At 42.0% G+C, this 22,500-nt stretch overlaps 1 protein-coding gene and 1 long non-coding RNA gene across 2 annotated transcripts in view; one reads left to right on the forward strand and one right to left on the reverse strand.

The window, feature by feature from the left end:
• Window positions 1–5,550: 5,550 nt before the first annotated feature.
• On the forward strand, window positions 5,551–5,838 carry LOC143294744 (uncharacterized). Its single transcript, XR_013056919.1, has 2 exons — window positions 5,551–5,645; window positions 5,707–5,838. It is a non-coding gene; the product is annotated as an uncharacterized LOC143294744 (long non-coding RNA).
• A 1,022-nt stretch (window positions 5,839–6,860) lies between these two features.
• Window positions 6,861–22,500, reverse strand: part of LOC143294743 (uncharacterized) — a 20,425-nt gene continuing 4,785 nt past the window's right edge. The window contains exons 2-5 of the mRNA XM_076606202.1: window positions 16,267–16,964; window positions 15,568–15,657; window positions 14,751–14,930; window positions 6,861–11,426 (exon numbers count right to left, since the gene is read on the reverse strand). Coding sequence (XP_076462317.1) covers window positions 11,211–11,426; window positions 14,751–14,930; window positions 15,568–15,657; window positions 16,267–16,962 — 1,182 coding nt within the window. The 5' untranslated portion in view covers window positions 16,963–16,964 and the 3' untranslated portion in view covers window positions 6,861–11,210. The remainder of the gene's footprint in view (window positions 11,427–14,750; window positions 14,931–15,567; window positions 15,658–16,266; window positions 16,965–22,500) is intronic.

Here is a 22,500-nt window from a genome sequence, read left to right on the forward strand (position 1 = left end):
TATTTTCTTTTTCTTTTTGTGTGGTGTTGGTGTTGTTGTTTTGTTTTGTTTTTGTTTTACACCTGAAGTACATTTGAAGCAACAACATGTACAGCAACAACCACAACAAGAATGCTACTACAATCACCACTGGTAAGAAGAAGAAGAAGAAGAAAGATATGTTCACATATACGTGTATGTTAATATAAAGTATATAATCATGATGACGATGACGATAATGATGAAGATGATCATGATAAGAACAATACTGAATATTCATAATCATCATTATCAAAATCATCCTCACCATTAAGACGGGCGCAATAGCCGAGTGGTTAAAGTGTTGGACTTTCAATCTGAGGGTCCCGGGTTCGAATTTCGGTAACGGCGCCTGGTGGGTAAAGGGTAGAGATTTTTCCGATCTCCCAGGTCAACATATGTGCAGACCTGCTTCTACCTGAACCCCCTTCGTGTGTATACGCACGAAGAAGATCAAATAGGCACGTTTAAGATCCTGTAATCCATGTCAGCGTTCGGTGGGTTATGGAAACAATAATATACCAAGCATGCACATCCCCGAAAGCGGAGAATGGCTGCCTTCATAACGGGGTAAAAACGGTCATACACGTAAAAGCCCATTCGTGTACATATGAGTGAACGTGGGAGTTGCAGCCAATGAAGGAAGAAGAAGGAGATTCCTCACCATCATCAGAACCATCACCATCATAAGGTTGCTTCGGCAATTGCGCCACTCTGTGAAATCCTGCAAAGGCGGTTTCCATTGCATTTATCTGATAAAGTGTAGAACTATTGCATTAACCTGATAAAGTGTAGAACTATTGCATTAACCTGATAAAGTGTAGAACTATTGCATTAACCTGATAAAGCGTAGAACTATTGCATTTACCTGATAAAGTGTAGAACTATTGCATTTACCTGATAAAGTGTAGAACTATTGCATTTTCCTGATAAAGCGGGAACTATTGCATTTACCTGATAAAGTGTAGAACTATTGTATTTACCTGATAAAGTGTAGAACTATTGTATTTACCTGATAAAGTGTAGAACTATTGCATTTATCTGATAAAGTGTAGAACTATTGTATTTACCTGATAAAGTGTAGAACTATTGCATTTATCTGATAAAGTGTAGAACTATTGTATTTACCTGATAAAGTGTAGAACTATTGCATTTATCTGATAAAGTGTAGAACTATTGTATTTACCTGATAAAGTGTAGAACTATTGCATTTACCTGATAAAGCGGGAACTATTGCATTTGCCTGATAAAGTGTAGAACTATTGCATTTACCTGATAAAGTGTAGAACTATTGCATTTACCTGATAAAGTGTAGAACTATTGTATTTACCTGATAAAGTGTAGAACTATTTCATTTACCTGATAAAGTGTAGAACTATTGCATTTACCTGATAAAGTGTAGAACTATTGTATTTACCTGATAAAGTGTAGAACTATTTCATTTACCTGATAAAGTGTAGAACTATTGCATTTATCTGATAAAGTGTAGAACTATTGTCTTTACCTGATAAAGTGTAGAACTATTGCATTTACCTGATAAACCGTAGAACTGTCTGATAAAACGTAGAACTATCTCAAAAGTGATAAGCTCCGTGCTTTACTGAGACTTGTTGTACGCATGTGTGTGCGTGTAAGTGTGTGCGTGTGTGTGTGTGTGTGTGCGTGGTCATGCACCTGTTTTCTTGGTGTTATCTGTGACACTGTGTGTGTCAGTGACCCGCCGTGTGCCAGGAAAAGCTCACGTCAAGCCCGTCATTTTCACCCTCTGTTATCAGCATGTCGAAGAACTATTGCATGGGACGTAACTCCAGCTATTCCTCCTCAGCTTCCGCAGTTAGTTTGTTTTACAGGAGTTATGTCCCCTCGTTAGAGAGACGGCTTGAGGTGCAGAGGCAAAGAATGACATGCTGCGATATGCGGTGTGTGTGTGTGTGTGCGTGTGTGTGTGTGTGTGTGTGTGTGCGTGTGTCTGTGTGTGTGTGTGTGTGTGTGTTTTCGCGTGTGTGTGTGTGTGTGTGTGTGCAAAAGACACCTGAAAGTTCTAGGCATCAAGCCAGACACGTGGGAAGTTGTATACCTCAGGCAAAACGGCAAGGAAGGCCCTGCATGGGTTTGACAGTCCAGCATCAGACTTCAGCTGTACCGTCAGACAGTCCAACATCAGACTTCACCTGTACCGTCAGACAGTGCAACAGTCCAACATCAGACTTCACCTGTACCGTCAGACAGTGCAACAGTCCAACATCAGACTTCACCTGTACCGTCAGACAGTGCAACATCAGACTTCACCTGTACCGTCAGACAGTCCAACATCAGACTTCACCTGTACCGTCAGACAGTCCAACATCAGACTTCACCTGTACCGTCAGACAGTGCAACAGTCCAACATCAGACTTCACCTGTACCGTCAGACAGTGCAACATCAGACTTCACCTGTACCGTCAGACAGTGCAACAGTCCAACATCAGACTTCACCTGTACCGTCAGACAGTGCAACATCAGACTTCACCTGTACCGTCAGACAGTCCAACATCAGACTTCACCTGTACCGTCAGACAGTGCAACATCAGACTTCACCTGTACCGTCAGACAGTGCAACATCAGACTTCACCTGTACCGTCAGACAGTGCAACATCAGACTTCACCTGTACCGTCAGACAGTCCAACATCAGACTTCACCTGTACCGTCAGACAGTGCAACATCAGACTTCACCTGTACCGTCAGACAGTCCAACATCAGACTTCACCTGTACCGTCAGACAGTCCAACATCAGACTTCACCTGTACCGTCAGACAGTCCAACATCAGACTTCACCTGTACCAGGAAGTGTGGGTGTTGTTAGTGTGGTGTGTGTTGTGTGTCTTGTGTGTGTGTGTGTGTGTGTGTGTGTGTGAAAAACACTTCACAGAAAACGTTGATATAACAATGACGAAAGAGAAACACTGACACGGCCACGAAGAAAACAACAATCCGAAAGAAAGTACACTGACATACTGACATAACTATTAGTCTTTTTCTTTTTGGTCATAACAGATTTTTGTGTGTGAAATTCGGGCTGCTTTTCCCAGGCAGAGAATGTCGCTACACTGAGAGCGCCTCCCATGTTATCTTTGCAAGTTTTCCTGGCTGCTGTTTTCTTTTTCTTTTTTTTTCCGATCGAAGTGTATTTTTCTACAGAATTTTTCCAGGAACAACCCTTTTGTGGCCGTGGGTTCTTTAACTTGCGTGATGTGCTTGCTTGGGGGGAGGGGGGGAGGTGGGGGGGGGGGGCAGATGGACAGCAGTGTGTCATGTGTGTGCATGTGTTTATGTGGACCAGTATGTGTGTGGAGAAAAGGCCACACCCATCTTTGTTTTCAGGCGTCAAGAAAGTGTGTATGTGAACTGAAGTTGTGGGGGAGGAGGAATTTTATTTAATGTCCGGTCACTGAATTAAGACATTTTGTAAAACAGCCAATGTATACATTTGAGTATTATCGTTAAGAAGAGGAGATGTGGATGAATGGTGAGTTGATGGAAACCAGGCATATGATCACTGGTGAGTTGATGGAAACCAGGCATATGATCACTGGTGAGTTGAAGGAAACCAGGCATATGATCACTGGTGAGTTGATGGAAACCAGGCATATGATCACTGGTGAGTTGATGGAAACCAGGCATATGATCATTGGTGAGTTGATGGAAACCAGGCATATGATCATTGGTGAGTTGATGGAAACCAGGCATATGATCACTGAAGTCGTGAATTCACGTGCATGAACTGTTATTGCATAGTCTACACCCAGAACCAAAACAAACAAAATCCCATTAGCACCTCCTGGTGAATTTAGGGTGGAAATATTTTCCTGATCTCTGAGGTCCAACAAATGCAGAAACCTAGTCCCTGAACACACTTCTACATGCATGTACAATGTAACATGCAAAAGAACAAATACACACATTGAAGTCAGTGGAAACAGGAACATACCCAGCACAACCCAGGAAACAGAGTACGGCTGCCTGTGTTGAGTATTACAGTGGGGTGAGGACGGTCATACACGTAAAAGCACACACATACATGCGATTGAACATGAGGACCGCAACCAAAGAACAGAAGAAGAAAAGGCTCATGATCGTTATGACCAATGGCTGAAGTAGACTTGCACTTCCAAAAGCACAACCACACCAGTCAACACACCTGTCATTCATAAAATATGCATATTTAATTCTTTTTGTTATCTGATACATCCGTGTACACATTATACTAACTCTCATACGTAATAGCAATTGACAAAATGATGAGCTTTGTTAAAGTGTCAACAACAACAAAAATCATGTACAAAAAAGTTTTAAATTAAAGAACTATTTACACAATCCAGAAAACGTCATCCAACGAGTATCGAATGGAGAGAACAAGAGAATGCACTGTCCCCTGTATACACAGATGATCAAATGAGATTGCAAAATACTCCTCTTTCATGTTCACACTTCACTCCCCCCCCCCCCCCACCCCCCCCCCCCCCCCCCAAATCCTTCATCCAGCTTTTGTTCTTTGTACTCTCAACATTTGTCACTCCAATGGGGAAAGCGATTTTAGACACCTTTTTATGTTTGTTTGAACCTGCCCTGACTGTCTACAGCACAAAAAGCTGCAATGTATTCATCACTCTGAACAGAATCCTGCTCAGCTCTTTCAAGGCTTTGTGTCAGTTCACAACTGTATCTCTATCATTTCCCAGCACAAAAAGCTGGATGTTGTCCAGTCTGATTAAACTGAATTAATCAAACCTACATTTTCTCTTCTCCATTGTGTCTTTATTCACAACCCCAGTATCAAAAAAAAAAAATTGTTCACTCTCATTTACAACCACTTTCCCCCACTGTTAAAACAACAGCTGTCTTGTTTCTGGTTGTTTCTCAAGCACAGAACCAAAACGTTGGGTATTTTTCATTCACTCTTGTTTGGACCTCCCACCCCATCCCTCCCCATTCCCCAAAAACTTGATACTCTTCAAACTCCTGCACACATTCCTGCATTTTAACAAATGCAATCCAAAAAAAGAAAGAAAGAATAAACAAATAAATCCTCCATAACCTATGGAATAAAGAAAAAAAAAAAGGAAAAAAAAAAAAAGAAAATTAAAGCCCAAGTATAGTCGTGATCATACCCATAACCCCAGGACACGCCTCTGACAATTCCAGGACTTTTGGTTTTGCCAGAGGATTGAGAAATAATAACAAAAAGACAAACCCAAACATAACTACACTCAACATACAAAATCATGTATGAAAACAAACCAACCAAAATGACATGTGGGGGCAGCCAGAAAGTGAGTGACAGAATTTAATTGAACAGAGGAAATTTCTAGCTAAGAGAACTCCCAAAAGGTTGGGATACTATCAACACTGAAAGAGCCACTGACAGCCCCATGTAGCTAAGAGAACTCCCAAAAGGTTGGGATACTATCAACACTGAAAGAGCCACTGACAGCCCCATGTAGCTAAGAGAACTCCCAAAAGGTTGGGATACTATCAACACTAAAAGAACCACTGACAGCTCCATATAGAGAACTCCCAAAAGGTTGGGATACTATCGACACTGAAAGAGCCACTGACAGCTCCATGTAGCTAAGAGAACTCCCAAAAGGTTGGGATACTATCAACAGTGAAAGAACCACTGACAGCTCCATGTAGAGAACTCCCAAAAGGTTGGGATACTATCAACACTGAAAGAGCCACTGACAGCCTCAGAGTGGGGAGTGGGGGGTGCGGGGGAGGGAATGCTAGTTCTATCGTCCTTTATGTATATGCATTCCACTTTGTTCTTTGTACTTGTCCACTGCCACTTCCTCAGGGTAGACTATTTCAGACACATTCCTTTAACCCCACCCTGAGCTACCCAGTCACAGCACAAAAAGCTGCAAGGTATCCACTCTCTCAAGTGAATCCCTCTTCAGTCACTTCCATCAATACTTTGTGTGACTTCACTACCTTATATGATCATTTCCCAGCGCAAAAAGCTGGGTATTATTATCATCACTATTATTATTCAGCCTGATTCAATGAATTAATCAAACCTAATACATTTCTTGAATGTGTCTTTTTCTCAATCCCAGTAGGAAAAGCTGGGCATCATTTGTTCTCATTTCAACCTACACCTCTTCCCCAATATCTAACAGCTGTCCCATCAGTTACCAACACACACAGAAGGAAAGGCTGAGTATTACATTTCTAAATTTGTTCCCATTTCTTCAGCTCCTCCCCCAACACAGAAAGCTTGCTATTTTTCACATTCAGACCCAAAATTTTTCATTAATAAATAGTGTCCACCTCATTTGTCTAACTGATACTCCCAGCACAAAAAGCTGAGCTCTTTCCATATTTACTGAAATCAATTCCACCATCACAAAAAAAAAAGAAGAAAAAGTGAATGTATGTCATTATGTCATCAATTCAATCAGCTTCTTCCAAACCCTTGTTCAAATCATGACATTTCTTTATCACCTGTCCCCACCACAAAGGCCATCATATGACTGCCTTAAAAGAATGAATAAATAAAAATTTCAATCAAGTTTTTTCTTAATCTTATATAGCTCAAGACGTGGCATCGTTCTAAAACTGAAAGCCTGCAAAATCAATCAGAATAAATGTATCAACAACTGTCCTAAAATTAGAAAGAAAAAAAATCTTAAAAAGAAAAGTAACACAGGTCATAATCAATATTCACTGTAAGTCATAAGGGAATACATTGATCTCCTTTAAATAAAAAACATTAAAAAAAGAATGAAAATTAAAAACCAAAAAAACAATAAAAAAGAGATAAAAAACCAAGCGCAAACAGAAGAAAAAAAAGGGCGATGGCAGATGGGTATCACATGACAAACTTCATAAAGGGGGCTTCAATTAGTGAGCAGTTGTCTTGTTTTAGATGGGTATCACATGACAAACTTCATAAAGGGGGCTTCAATTAGTGAGCAGTTGTCTTGTTTTAGATGGGTATCACATGACAAACTTCATAAAGGGGGCTTCAATTAGTGAGCAGTTGTCTTGTTTTAGATGGGTATCACATGACAAACTTCATAAAGGGGGCTTCAATTAGTGAGCAGTTGTCTTGTTTTAGATGGGTATCACATGACAAACTTCATAAAGGGGGCTTCAATTAGTGAGCAGTTGTCTTGTTAAATCAAAGCCCCAAATAAAGTCAATGATATTGAAAAAAAAATGCCCATATTTTAAACTTTGTAATATACACACAGCAGAAAGCCTCAATCCAAATCTAAAAAGCAGGAATGCACAGGGGGGAAAAGGGGACACTATCAACACTGAAAGAATCTAAATCTAAAAAGCAGGAATGCACAGGGGGGAAAAAGGTGACACACATGCTGTCATCAAAAGGAGGAGTTTGTATTATACTCCATGTTTGGTGTTACATATACTTACCATGTCAAACTGATGCAAACTAGGCCTATTGGTTTGCTCTGCTTGGCCAAATTTCGCACGGCTAACAGTGAAAAGACGGGCCCCCCCGCTCTCAGCCAATCAAACGCCTCTAAAAGCTATAAGCGCTGAATCATTCCGCAAACAAATATGGATAGGTCTCATTCATATACAGCATTATTTGCAATATTCCGTTCTTTTCAAAGTTTGTCAGGAAATAATTTTCCAACATTCCTTCAGTGGTGAGATTCCTGACAAGGTGGATAAAATCAGTTTATTTCTTGGGATGAAGGAGGAACCAAACAGTTTGCCGCCATGACAACAGTGACATTATCACTAATATCACCCTTGAATACTGGCTCGCATGTCAAGCGGTTCTAGTGCTGTGGATGGTCAAGGGTTCTGCTTGTGACAGCTTGATACAAAAAGAGATCAGACAAGACACTGCAGCAAATTGGAAACAGTCTCACATCAATTTGCTATTTTCTCCAGGCCTGTACAAAACGTTGCACATGACTCCAGCAAAGATCCAAAAACACTTTCCATTTATATTTAACATGCTATTTTTTACAACAAAAGTTGCACTCATTTGTAGACAATTTCTCCCCCTTCTGATCCCCCCCAAATTGTTTATTTTGTAATATACCATATATGCCCTTTTTTTTAGGGCCAGTACAAGAGCTGCTCATAAAAAATAAAAATTAATGGCAAGACTTGATTTTTCTTCGTATAATTCACAACATAAAGTGCTGTACATTACTGAATACTTTTACTCCGCCTTGCACAGAATTCAAAAACAAAATGAAAACTTGGGTTCACTGACATAAACAGTTTACTTTTAAAGTCACTGGATCAGCAATGCTCCAAACGAAGAATAAAACGACTGCAAATTAGGCAGTGCCAACCGAATTTCACAGAAAGCGTGGTATGTCTTTTAAGTAGGCAGATAAAACAATGTCTCCATCCTGAGACAAGAAGACCACTGTTGATGAGAAATTCCGAGTCACAGCCTGATTCTTCAATCAAGTACTACCAGCTTACCATGGCCACGGACACTACATTTCCCTATCAATCAAGTACTACCAGCTTACCATGCCACGGACACTACATTTCCCTATCAATCAAGTACTACCAGCTTACCATGCCACGGACACTACATTTTCCTATCAATCAAGTACTACCAGCTTACCATGGCCACGGACACTACATTTTCCTATCAATCAAGTACTACCAGCTTACCATGGCCACAGACACTACATTTTCCTATCAATCAAGTACTACCTGCTTACCATGGCCACGGACACTACATTTTCCTATCAAAGTGTTTGTGGAACACTGCAGCTTCATGAAATGTCCCCACACACACCAAAATGTTATACAATACACAGCACAATAAAATTCCCACCACTATTTTGCTCCCTGAAAGACAAAATATTTGTGATTTGTAGTGTGAGAAAAACATACATGGACATGAAAAACGCGAGTTCACAGTGAATTTCTTGATGTTTTGCATGAGGAGCGAGTGGTCCATGTACAGTGCACACATTAAAAAATACAGTTGTTTTTGAAATGCCAACTCATGCCAGGAGGGCTGCAAGGACTTAATGCCTGCTCCACTTTGGGAGCCAATTAATGATTTCAGTGAAAAATATACAGATGAAAAGAAGAAGAAAAGCAAATACACATGCAAACAATGTAATCTTTGTACATAAATGATTCAACATGAGAATTTCAATGTCAAGCTCATAACATTATTTACATCCAATATAAAATACTCCATGTTAAAATTCAAAATCCAATATCACAATCCACATGTTAATGTTCTTTTTATTGTTTTTTTGTCATGATCATGATCATTATTCTGTACAACACTGGAGATAAACCAGACTGACCATAGCAGAAGAGCAAAGAGTTGGGGGGATGGAGGAAGGGGAGGGGGAGGGGGGGGGAACAAACAAAAACAGCCCTGAGAGAAAGCGACCACATTTTTGTTCATTCACATAGTGAACAGTCAGCACCCTGGCTTGGAGGTACTGAGGGCCGGGTCCGTTTAGCACTTGAGTGTTCAAGACAGGAAAGAAAACAGTCTGTAAACCAGTCGTCCAGAGTTCCATTCCTGGAGCATCAACTGACTACTGGCCGTCAACAGTCAGCAGGCAAGCACCCCAGGTTTGGCACAACGTTTTTCACACGCCCGCTGTTAATGGAATGCGTACAGACACAAAGCTTGGCAATGTTGTCAGCCACACATGCGTGCACAGACACACACGCATGCAAGTGGAACCCCTACCCCATCCTCTTGTATCGCTACTGGTCTGTCCTGCGGAGGACAAGATTTGATCAAGCGTACAACCCAAAACTACCGTCATCTGCAGCTGTTTCCAGAATCCCTTCTTGACAAAATGTCATTATATGATCAGTTCAAACAACTCACAAAAAAAAAGAAAAAAAAAGCTGAAACTATCTTGTGGATGAATCTGCTGCGAAAGTCTCCCAATCTAACTACAATGCTCATGCATGTAACTAAACAAAAAGCAAATCAAGCAGCAGAAAAGAACAACTGATAAACAGTTGGCATAAAGGCAAACGATGCATAGTTGAATAGACTATGTTCATAAAACATCCACAATTCAAACTTTATAGCATCCATTAACACTCCACAGATTATACCAGTAAGATCTACTCCTGTCTTAAAGACTTTATAGCATCCATTAACACTCCACAGATCATACCAGTAAGATCTACTCCTGTCTTAAAGACAAGAAACAGGAAACCAACAATCAAAGAACAAATTAAAAAAAAAATGGTGAAAAGTCATGTTTGACACACAGTGTTTACACTAGTTCCAATGACAGAGGGGTACAGGAGGGGGGGGGGGGTTTCATGTTAAAACCACCACCCAGTGGTCTATATTCCACTTCTTTTCATGATTTCAGGTGATAAGATCATAACCACTTTTCGAAACAAAATGTAATGTCAGTTCAATCATCTCTCTCCTCTCTGTGGCTCTCTCTCTCTCTCTCTCTCTCACACACACACACACACACACAAGCTTACTCTGTCTCTCAAATAAACAAGTATACACACACTTACAGACACGAACTTTAACTGCCCCAGTTCACACCAAGACACACGGGGAAAACCCCAACCCATGAGGGGACACAACCCAGACTGCACTGTGCACCGGTTTCCATCCAGTCTTGTGGGGTAAGTGTCCTTCAAAGGAATAAATAATTTTAATTTCACACAAACACACCTCCCACCTTTTTTTGTAAGTAATAACTTTGCTTACTCTATTCCCTTCCCCTCTCACTCAACAATTAGGCGAAATAACAACACCACCAAAAACTCAAACAATCCAGCAGTCAATTCTCTCTCTCTCTCCCAGTTTATAGCAAATTGTTGAGAAGTCTCCCACTCAGACACTGTCTCGCAGTCATTCCATCCATCCATCATCCACCCTGCTCCCCTCCACATGAGACAGGGATGTTCTTCAGCGTCTCGTGCATAGGCTGAAATAAGAACTTCTGCAAAAGTCTTTAGTCGCAGTCAGACCTTGGCTTGGAATCAGACCCTTGCCAGAACCCACACAACGTATAGTGTGTGTGAAAAGAATTTCAGCAAGTCTGAAGTCAGATCCTGGCTACGTGAGCCTGCCAAGTCTTTTGTTGAGAATCAGATTTCAGCGACATGAGCGTGAAAATATTCCCAAGAAGTTGGTGGTTTTTTTACATTGTCTTTTGTTCCCCGAGGGGTTTGGGGGACCGGGGCACTATCAGACGTAGCTGGAGGGTTTGCCACCATGCAGTTCCAAGTCCTTGGCGCGCTGATAGGGTTCGATCTGCCACTCGGTGTTGTGGGAGATGAACCTGAGGAAGAGACGGTAGATGGTGTGCTTGGCCTTGATCTCCACTGTCATGGCCACGAAGAAGGACACGAAGAACATGATGCCACAGATCAGGGTTATGATCTCCTCTGACGTCAGCTCGATCTGAGAAAAAAAAAAAAGGGGGGGAGTCAGCAAGTTTTTTACATATTGTAATAATAGTCTTATCCTACAGTGACCAGAACAGCTGTGGAGACAACTACTGTCCTGACTATCTGGGCTAGAATTGGATTCTGGTGGAAAAGTGTCTTGCCCATGTTCACATCCCCACTCTCTCGGCCAAGAGGGATTTAGGACAGCCAGCGTTGGGATGGTCCCCGAAGGCCAACTAGCCCCCAAGGCTGCAGCACAATGAGCAAGCACAATCTTGCCTCCTAGTCTGAGAGAGTCATAGTCCTTCACAAAAGACTATACTGTAAATGAATTACCACTGCAGTGGATAAACCATTGATCATACAACTCTCACTTTACTGTTGGTAAAATTGTAAGACAATGTCAGTCTGATTTCAGCCACATGAGCTCAGCACAGGCAATGTGTGCAAATGATGAAATGGCATTCACACTTATTAAAAAAAAAAAAAAACATTAAAAAGACATTGAGTACAAATGACGAAATAGCATTCACACGAAGTAAAATAAAAGCAAATGTCAATGCGTACAAATGATGAAAGGGCATTTACACTAATTAAAACTGAAAGAAAATGGCAATGAGTGTGAATGATGAAATGGTATTCACACTGTGTGGTGAGTGAGGGGCATTCACATTCTGTATAAAAGTAGAAAAATTCTGCAGTCATAAACACCCGTCTCTGCTTATTGTTTCAAAAGCTTGCACTGCTCTTCACTGTCAGTTTCCATAATCAGTATACCATGGGAGGTCATTAGCTGCAGCCCTTTTCAGTTTCAGTATACCATGGGAGGTCATTAGCTGCACCCTTTCCAGTTTCAGTATACCATGGGAGGTCATTAGCTGCACCCTTTCCAGTTTCAGTATACCATGGGAGGTCATTAGCTGCAGCCTTTCCAGTTTCAGTATACCATGGGAGGTCATTAGCTGCAGCCTTTACAGTTTCAGTATACCATGGGAGGTCATTAGCTGCAGCCCTTTTCAGTTTCAGTATACCATGGGAGGTCATCAGCTGCAGCCCTTTACAGTTTCAGTATACCATGGGAGGTCAGTGGCTGCAGCCCTTTACAGTTTCAGTATACCATAGGAGGTCATCAGCTGCACCCTTTTCAGTTTCAGTATACCATGGGAGGTCAGTGGCTGCAGCCCTTTACAGTTTCAGTATACCATAGGAGGTCATCAACTGCAGCCCTTTACAGTTTCAGTATACCATGGGAGGTCAGTGGCTGCAGCCCTTTACAGTTTCAGTATACCATAGGAGGTCAGTGGCTGCAGCCCTTTACAGTTTCAGTATACCATAGGAGGTCATCAGCTGCACCCTTTTCAGTTTCAGTATACCATGGGAGGTCATCAGCTGCACCCTTTACAGTTTCAGTATACCATAGGAGGTCATCAGCTGCAGCCTTTACAGTTTCAGTATACCATGGGAGGTCAGTGGCTGCAGCCCTTTTCAGTTTCAGTATACCATGGGAGGTCATCAGCTGCACCCTTTACAGTTTCAGTATACCATGGGAGGTCATCAGCTGCACCCTTTACAGTTTCAGTATACCATGGGAGGTCATCAGCTGCACCCTTTACAGTTTCAGTATACCATGGGAGGTCATTAGCTGCACCCTTTACAGTTTCAGTATACCATGGGAGGTCATTAGCTGCAGCCCTTTACAGTTTCAGTATACCATGGGAGGTCATTAGCTGCAGCCCTTTACAGTTTCAGTATACCATGGGAGGTCATCAGCTGCACCCTTTTCAGTTTCTCCCCTGAGAGGAGTTGTCTTTTCATGGGGCAGGAATCAGAGCCCTGCTGGAACCTTCTCCCATCCGTGTCTAACAAGACAGAACAATGTCTCATTTTTTGTGACTGCCACACTGCAGAATACCAGTATATATATAGATATATACACACACACACACACTGATGACAGCCAAAAAGATATACATCGGCTGGGGAAGGTTAACAGCAGCTGAAGCAGTGGACTGGGCCCTGCATGCTGTCCTTTGTCGAGTCCTACACACAGTGACATGTATCCACTGCCCCCACGGCCGATAAGCCCTACACACAGTGACATATATCCACTGCCCCCACAGCCGTTGAGCCCTACACACAGTGACATATATCCACTGCCCCCACGGCCGTTGAGCCCTACACACAGTGACATATATCCACTGCCCCCACGGCCGTTGAGCCCTACACACAGTGACATATATCCACTGCCCCCACGGCCGTTGAGCCCTACACACAGTGACATATATCCACTGCCCCGACGGCCGTTAAGCCCTACACACAGTGACATGTATCCACTGCCCCCACGGCCGTTAAGCCCTACACACAGTGACATATATCCACTGCCCCCACGGCCGTTGAGCCCTACACACAGTGACATATATCCACTGTTCCCACAGCCGTTGAGCCCTACACACAGTGACATATATCCACTGTTCCCACAGCCGTTGAGCCCTACACACAGTGACATATATCCACTGCCCCCACGGCCGTTGAGCCCTACACACAGTGACATATATCCACTGCCCCCACGGCCGTTGAGCCCTACACACAGTGACATGTATCCACTGCCCCCATGGCCGTTAAGCCCTACACACAGTGACATATATCCACTGCCCCCATGGCCGTTGAGCCCTACACACAGTGACATATATACACTGCCCCCACGGCCATTAAGCCCTACACACAGTGACATGTATCCACTGCCCCCACGGCCGTTAAGCCCTACACACAGTGAACATGTATCCACTGCCCCCACGGCCGTTAAGCCCTACTCACAGTGAACATGTATCCACTGCCCCCACGGCCGTTAAGCCCTACTCACAGTGAACATGTATCCACTGCCCCCACGGCCGTTAAGCCCTACTCACAGTGAACATGTATCCACTGCCCCCACGGCCGTTAACTCTTTCACCACCAAGTTTCTGTGTACAAAACACTCCCCAGTGCCAAGTATTTTAGAAACAGTGCTCTCAGTCACAGGCTTCCGTTCAAAACAACACAATGAACTTGTTCACATCTAATTGGGTCAGGGGTTAAAGATCAGTCACTGTTCAACTGGCAGGAAACTGGCTGCAGCTATCAAGCTTTGTCACAATGCGAAAAATGGTCACATCAACATGACCACTCGAGGTCGACAAAAGTCACCTATGGTGGTGAAAGAGTTACAGGCTTTGGGACCTGGAATCTTTTCACCTTTTTTAAAAGTGTTGAAGTGATAATTGTGAGGAAGAGTGAAACAGGTGAAAGAAATCAGAATCAACATTTTTTTTCAAAACCATACAAAACTCGACACCCTCACCTGTTTGTCTCTGTTCCCAAGGTGCCGGCCTCGTGGCAACTCTTGCAGATGGCCCTTGTCGGAGAGGAAGCAGAGGATGGTGGCCACCGCACAGCTGACCATGATCAGCAGGTTGATGAAAAACACCGAGTGCAGGCACTTGTCTCTCGTCGACACGCGGGGCATTCGCCAGCTGTGGAACTGAAAAGAAAAGAAAAAAAGCTGTATTTTTTTCAAGTTCAAACAGACACAAAGACACTCAAACAGTGTCTGAATGCAACAAAATTTGGTGCAAGCGATTAATTGGTAATCCGTTGATAGAAAAATTTCTTATTTTACGTTTTTTTGGTTTGTTTTTTAATTCTGCAATCAAACCAATTAATGCAGAAAAAAGGCTTTGTTTCTTCAAAAAGAAAAGCTGCACCAAAGTTTGTTACAGCGAGTCGAGTCGATCGAGGCTAGACACACTATACGAAGAGTACAAACAAACAAACGGAAAAAAAAGTGTACATGAGAAATTATATACCTCTTTGATACTAATACCGCTCTACCATGGAATGGTCAAAGAAATGCCGCAAGCCGCCAGGAGCCGCCACCCTGAGCTGTGGTGATAAAGCCTGACGTTAGCCATCTCAAGCAAACACGCTTCTCAACACCAGATAACAGCCCTGGGGTCTGATGAGGAATGAATGAAGAGCTAGCTGGAATGAGACAGACAGGAAAACGGCATGGTCAGGACAAAGGCAGTGGTCATGTCACAACGTCTGTAGGTAACACATATAGATAGATCTATCTGTCTATCTATCTATTAGCTAGTCGCTTCGCTCGCTCTATGTACCTTGAAACGCTTGTGACGCACGTACTGGAAGTGGCACAGCTCACACCTTGGCTGCTTCTTCGTCTTCCGCGTTGAAATTTCGATCCATTTCTGAAAAAACGAGCCAGACAACAGCATGAGCTGACAGATCTTGTCTAAATTGGGAGGCTGATCAGTATCAAGCTCAAACTTGTCAAAGAAAAATAAAGTTCTGCAAAACAGCAAACAAGTTCATGTTCACACACACACAAAAGGTGTAGTTAATGAATAAGCGATGTACTTGTGTCATTTGACCAGATGGTGATGATACAAAATCCAAACATACAGTATTCAAACTTTAATATTGTAACTTTTACCAGAGGACAGTCAGTCCACTGAGCTAAGGCAGAGGACAGTAAGTAAGTGTAGACAAGCAGATCTTTCAGTCTATGTACAAACTTTTCAACCTTTTCGTAACATGTATCCCAGACAAAAATAAAGTCTAAGACCTTGTGTATAATCTTATTTTCTTTATTACATTTCTCTTTTTTAATTAGCATAACAGGTAACTGTTTTCTTATTACAAAATCAAAATAAACATTTTTCTTATTTCAGAATTAGAACAAAACAAAAAAAGGTCACACCTGTATGTCTAAAAATATGTTTAAGTAACTCAAATAAAAATGTTTATTTAAAAATCAAATTTAAAAAAAAGAAAGAAAAAAAGGTGGGCCAACTGACCAACAAGCACAGGTAGTGGACAAACATCATGGTTCCGGAGCAGCGGCAGGGGGAGAAGAGGAAGTCCTCCTTGTCGCCGGGCAGCTGGCAGATCCGGCACACGGGCAGCAGATCGGTGCCGGCATCAGAGTCTGGCGCCTTGAACTTCTTGATGGCCAGGGGCGTGGACATGGCGCTGGCCAGACAGCTGGCACTCGACAGGCAGCTGTGGATACCGCCATTGTCGGAGAAGTCCAGCACAGAGGGTGCCGCGGGCAGCCCCGTCAGCAGCGGGAGTGGGGGCAGGAGGGGCGCCTCTGTGGGGGATTCGGGGAGAGGGGGCACGGGGAGGAAGGGGGTTTCCATCTCCGACACGTCCTGAATTGACACGAAGCGGGAATCCATGTGAGACAGATCAATGGGCAGAGCGCCACCCAGCCTGGCTTCCATCCCGCTCAAGTCCAGTCGGCTCAGCACCGGCGTTTCCGCCCGCGACAGGTTGGGTGTGTGCAGCTGCGAGGATAGTGGCGTGCCGGTCTTGGACACGCTTTCTGGGGGCAGCATTGCTGCTACTGCTGTTCCGGCGGCGTCTTCGCTGGGCGCTGATGGACCAGCTTCATCGTGCACATGCTGTGCCAGGTACTCTTCAGCTGCCGACGCCCACTGCGCCATGGCTCGGCTGTGCTCTTCCAGTTCGCTGGGCTTCATGCTGCTCATTCCTGAAACACAGGTTGGGTGGTTGGCGTTTTTGTCCTTTTCTTTCTCTGGTTTTTTTCTTTTCTTTCTCTCTCTCTTTGTCTGGTTCTAACACTGAATCACAACAAGCTCAATAAAATACATTCATGTCGTTCAATCCTGAAACACAAGTTGGGTAGTTGGTGTTTTTCTTTCTTCTTGAATTTCTCTCCTAAAGTGTGGTTCTAACACTTAATCACAAGCTCAAAAAAACATTGTTATTCACATCACTCTATCGTGTAACACAAATCTTTCTTCCCAAAGTCTACTTCAAACACTGAATCGTAACAAGCTGAATAAATGAGCACACAATGGGCCACTGGGTGTGACAAGATGGGTATAAGTACTAAATCTCTTGTTAAGCCAGTCTCTACTGGTATCAGTTTATGTGCGCATATAGATAGATATATATATCCATGAAACAGACATACGCTGTTCGTTTCAAGGACTATTTTTGGTAACAGAACTAACACTGATAAGCAGCAGAAAGAAAGAGAAAGGAACCTTCTCCTATGCAGATTACAGTGAAGCCTATCTTATGTTTTGTTGTAGTTGGTTTTTAATTAAATAAAAAAGAAAGAGACTTCATGCCTGCCAAGAAGTATCTGTCATTAACCCAAAGTGTCACCTTACATAATCAAGATAAAACCAATTCATTCTCCACACACACACACACACACACACACACACACACACAAACATGCACACACGCATTATTAGCTCCACTACCCCTCCTCCAGTCCGAGACAAATTGACACTCATCAACTAATTCATGCCATGCAGTACTGCGCACCAGTTTGGTCTGGTTTCAGTGCCTGACTGTCCTGTACCTTCACACATTTCACTCAGGATTTTATCATGTACATGTGTCTGCATGCCTTGCTCTCATCTTCACTGATGATAGAAGTACAAACAGCCTAGCAGACCATGCAGTGCCATATCTGGGGTGGGTTGCATTGTGAGTGAATTAAGCAACAGTAAATTTGCTTATCGTTGAGAATATTCCTGTCTCCACAGTAAACTCCAATATGCTTCAGAACATTCTTAAATCTGAGCAAACTTAGTACTGCAAAGATGGCCGCATGCAGCCCAGCCCACAGCTGTCAAACTGGACTGGTTCAGTTCAATTCAAAATACTCTGCTTCAACCAAAACAGAAAATTCTCAACTATATATTGCCATATAAGCTGGGGAAAAATTGAAAAGAAAATCAGGCACAAGTACAGTAAACATTCATTCACGCAAACTTAAAACATGCCTCTCATGTTGGCCATTCCTGGTAATTTTTCTTCAAAGAATTTTTTAAAATCAACCTGAACATTAACGTAATTATACATCATACATAATACAACACTTACACCATGTAAGAGTGGACAAGATAGACAGAAATTGAAGGCTTTCTTCAAACAACACAACAGACGAAAGGTCCAACTTGCAAGAGGGCAAAACATAGCAAGAGAGAAGAAAGAGAACATGAAAAAGCCACAAAACAGAACGCAGGGTAGAAAATAAAGGAAATTCCCAGCACAGATTTTCTCAAAGAAGGGGATACTTTCATATCAAATGAAACAATCTTTAAGTCCAGCAAACTGCAAAGGGGTAATTTATTTATACCCAACAATTTGAGATTAATACCATATAAATACCTGTGCAAGTGGGGATGCAAACTTATCAGATCTTAAATATAATTATCCCACTAAATAACTGATTTTTTCATTCTGACAGCAACAACAATTAAGCACAATAATCATTTTCCATCAATAAAGGAAATTCTTGTGAATGATAAGGATTTCCTTTTATGACATGCCCAAGTGTATATCCACTTTTGACCCTTAAAGCTTCTGGTAATACTAGCTGAAGTACCCATGCTATAAAGTACAGACTCTCACTCCAATGGCAGAAGCTTGTTTATTTGTTCTGTAATTAACAAGTATAGTATGCAACTAATTTACTATGCATGGTGTGTGTGCCTCTGTGAGAGAGAGAGAGAGAGAGAGAGAGAGAGAGAGAGTACATGTGTGCAACACTGTGCGTCAGTGTCAGTGTCAGTGTGTGTGTGTGTGTGTGTGTGTGACTGACCGACTGAGCACTTGTGGTGTGCACATGTTTGTCTTGATCAAATAGAAGCTTGTATAATTGATAAAGCTTATGATAATGTACACATTTCACAGAAGGGGGAAACATGTTTGCATGCAAACATGTACATACAACCGCAGTCTTTCTGCTCTTACCAAACCTACAAAGAAATAATTGCACATACTGTGTAACTGATTTCAAGAAAAACAGATCTTTTTGTCTTACAACTCTGGTTAAAACCAACAAAAGCATCAGCCAGTGTTCACCAGTGTCCTCCATAACACTGTCAATGCCATCGTGTATTGCTGAATACATGAATTATTAAACTTCAATATACATTATAACATGTACATGGGTTAACTACCTACAGATTGATATTAGTTTGGTTTTCTATTACACATTTTGACTGACATGGTAGTTCCAAAATCCTTTCCAATCTCCATTTTAATGAAAGATAGTTACAAGAAATAAATAAGACAAACACGAAAATAAACTAAGAATGAAAAAAATCCCACACGTCTGATAGCTGGATCAAAACAATGAAGTAACCATTCCAGAAACACCAAACAAACAGTACACAATGACAATGTTATCACTTCAGTTGTTATCATTTACCCACTAAATGTGTGTGTGCATGCATGTGTGTGTGTGTGCGTGCATGTACATGTGTGTGTGTGTGTGCGCGCGCATGCATGTGTGTGCGCGTGTGTACATGTGTGTGTGTGTGTGTGTGTGTGTACATGTGTGTGTGTGTGTGTGTACATGTGTGTGTGTGTGTGTGTGTGTGTGTGTGTGTGTGTGTATGTGTGTGTGTGTGTGTGTGTGTGTGTATGACTTATGTGTGTGTACATACCATGCTCCTCAGGGGCAGTGTGTCACCAGAATAAATAACTGAAATGAAATGCACTGGCTTAAACGGTGTCCATGATACAAGTTCCTTCCTTTTGAAATAATTCATCAGTGCCGACGTTCTGCCCCATACAGTATACAACTCACATTTTTCAACCCTTCAACAGTGTAAGCATTTCATTATTTCCAGGGCTGACAGTTTCCTTGCAGTGCTGGTAATTAATGTAGAACTTAATGATGGGAATGAAGGAGTCCAGTGGCCAGCGTTGTCAACGTGTAAGGGAAAGAGGAGGAGTAAGTGGAAGCATCTATCATCTATGCCAAAGGGAAAGAGGAGGAGTAAGTGGAAGCATCTATCATCTATGCCAAAGGGAAAGAGGAGGGGTAAGTGGAAGCATCTATCATCTAATGATCTATGCCAAAGGGAAAGAGGAGTAAGTGGAAGCATCTATCATCTATGCCAAAGGGAAAGAGGAGTAAGTGGAAGCATCTATCATCTATGTCAAAGGGAAAGAGGAGGAGTAAGTGGAAGCATCTATCATCTATGCCAAAGGGAAAGAGGAGTAAGTGGAAGCATCTATCATCTATGCCAAAGGGAAAGAGGAGGAGTAAGTGGAAGCATCTATCATCTATGTCAAAGGGAAAGAGGAGGAGTAAGTGGAAGCATCTACCATCTATGTCAAAGGGAAAGAGAAGGGGTAAGTGGAAGCATCTATCATCTATGCCAAAGGGAAAGAGGAGTAAGTGGAAGCATCTATCATCTATGCCAAAGGGAAAGAGGAGTAAGTGGAAGCATCTATCATCTATGCCAAAGGGAAAGAGAAGGGGTAAGTGGAAGCATCTATCATCTATGCCAAAGGGAAAGAGGAGTAAGTGGAAGCATCTATCATCTATGCCAAAGGGAAAGAGGAGTAAGTGGAAGCATCTATCATCTATGCCAAAGGGAAAGAGAAGGAGTAAGTGGAAGCATCTACCATCTATGCCAAAGGGAAAGAGAAGGGGTAAGTGGAAGCATCTATCATCTATGCCAAAGGGAAAGAGGAGGAGTAAGTGGAAGCATCTATCATCTAATGATCTATGCCAAAGGGAAAGAGGAGGAGTAAGTGGAAGCATCTATCATCTATGCCAAAGGGAAAGCCAAACAAGTTGGGGTGAAGGGAGCAGGTGATAAGATTAAGATATAGCTTGTGACAAAACAATGGACAATGTACAAAATCATACAAAGCATAAAGTGTGTGTGTGTTTGTGTATGTAGGATTCTGTATCAATATATATCATATATAATATTTAACTCGTAACTGTTTCTCACCTTCCCCTTCATCATCCCCCCCCCCCCCCCCCCCCCCCCCCCCCCCCCCCCCCCCCGCCAACCCCTAACCACCACCACCCCCAAAGAAACAGTTTCACTAGAAAAACCTGCAACTCAATTATAATGATTGTTCACAATGCAGTTTCAAGAACAAAGGAGAATAAATTAATTGCCTCGAGAACCTTTTCACAATACTACAAGTTTACATATGTTCCATATCAATGGAATAAATAGAGAGAGAGAGACAGACACACACACACACACACACACACACACACACACACACATACAGAGAGAGAGAGAGAGAGAGAGAGAGAGAGCAGATTGGAACAGAGAACACATTGCATGTGAATTGTGATACATATGTGCATAAAACCAGCCTACTGCAACTGAGAACTGATGTTCCAGCTATTCTTTACCATGGAGCACAGTGTTTTTATAGCATCATCTTTCCATCCTCACATAATACAGGGATACCCCAGACTTGGATCAACACCTGGTTAATTAATAATAATGATCAACACCTGGTTAATTAATAACAATGATCAACACTTGGCTAATTAATATCTCTTTTCCTTTCTTCTGTTTGTGTTGTTTTTCATGGTGGTGTTTTTACACAGTGGTGGAAAGTGATATGATCCTGCAAGCCAGCAGGTGTGTCTCTCCTTCATTCTCAACAGCTGGAGCTGGTGACGGGTTAAGAAAAAACACAAAAAAACAGCATGCCCAGAAAGAGGAAAGATCAAAAGGCTTTTGAGTTTTGTTGATCAAACTGAGAAGACAGGCTGCTTGTCTTGCTTTGCTGATCAAACATCATTCAACACTCTTTAAGATCAAGCACTCATTCTAGTCAGTGTATTCTCTCTGAACTCCATTTAACATCAATTAACAGTCAAAGTATTTAAAAATATAATATATGTACATACAGATACACACACACACTCATATATATATATATATATATATATATATATATATATATATATATATATATATGTATGTATTGTATATATATATATATATATATATCATCTATGAACAAAAAATGTCCAGAGCAGCCAAAAGTAAAATACCAAATGCAAAGTTGGAAACTGTCAATGGAGCATAATTAACATTCATTCTAAACCTGACCTGTAGACTAAAGAATCATTTTACAGAAAGTTGGAAACTGTCATTTAGTGGCAATGGAGCATAATTAACAATCATTCTAAACCTGGCCCTGTATACTCAAGGAATTATTTTAAGGGAATTCTGAAATCCATTCTAAAATTACAAGACTCGTAGTCA

This window comes from Babylonia areolata, chromosome 20, assembly GCF_041734735.1.
Source record: "Babylonia areolata isolate BAREFJ2019XMU chromosome 20, ASM4173473v1, whole genome shotgun sequence".
Taxonomy (NCBI): domain Eukaryota; kingdom Metazoa; phylum Mollusca; class Gastropoda; order Neogastropoda; family Buccinidae; genus Babylonia; species Babylonia areolata.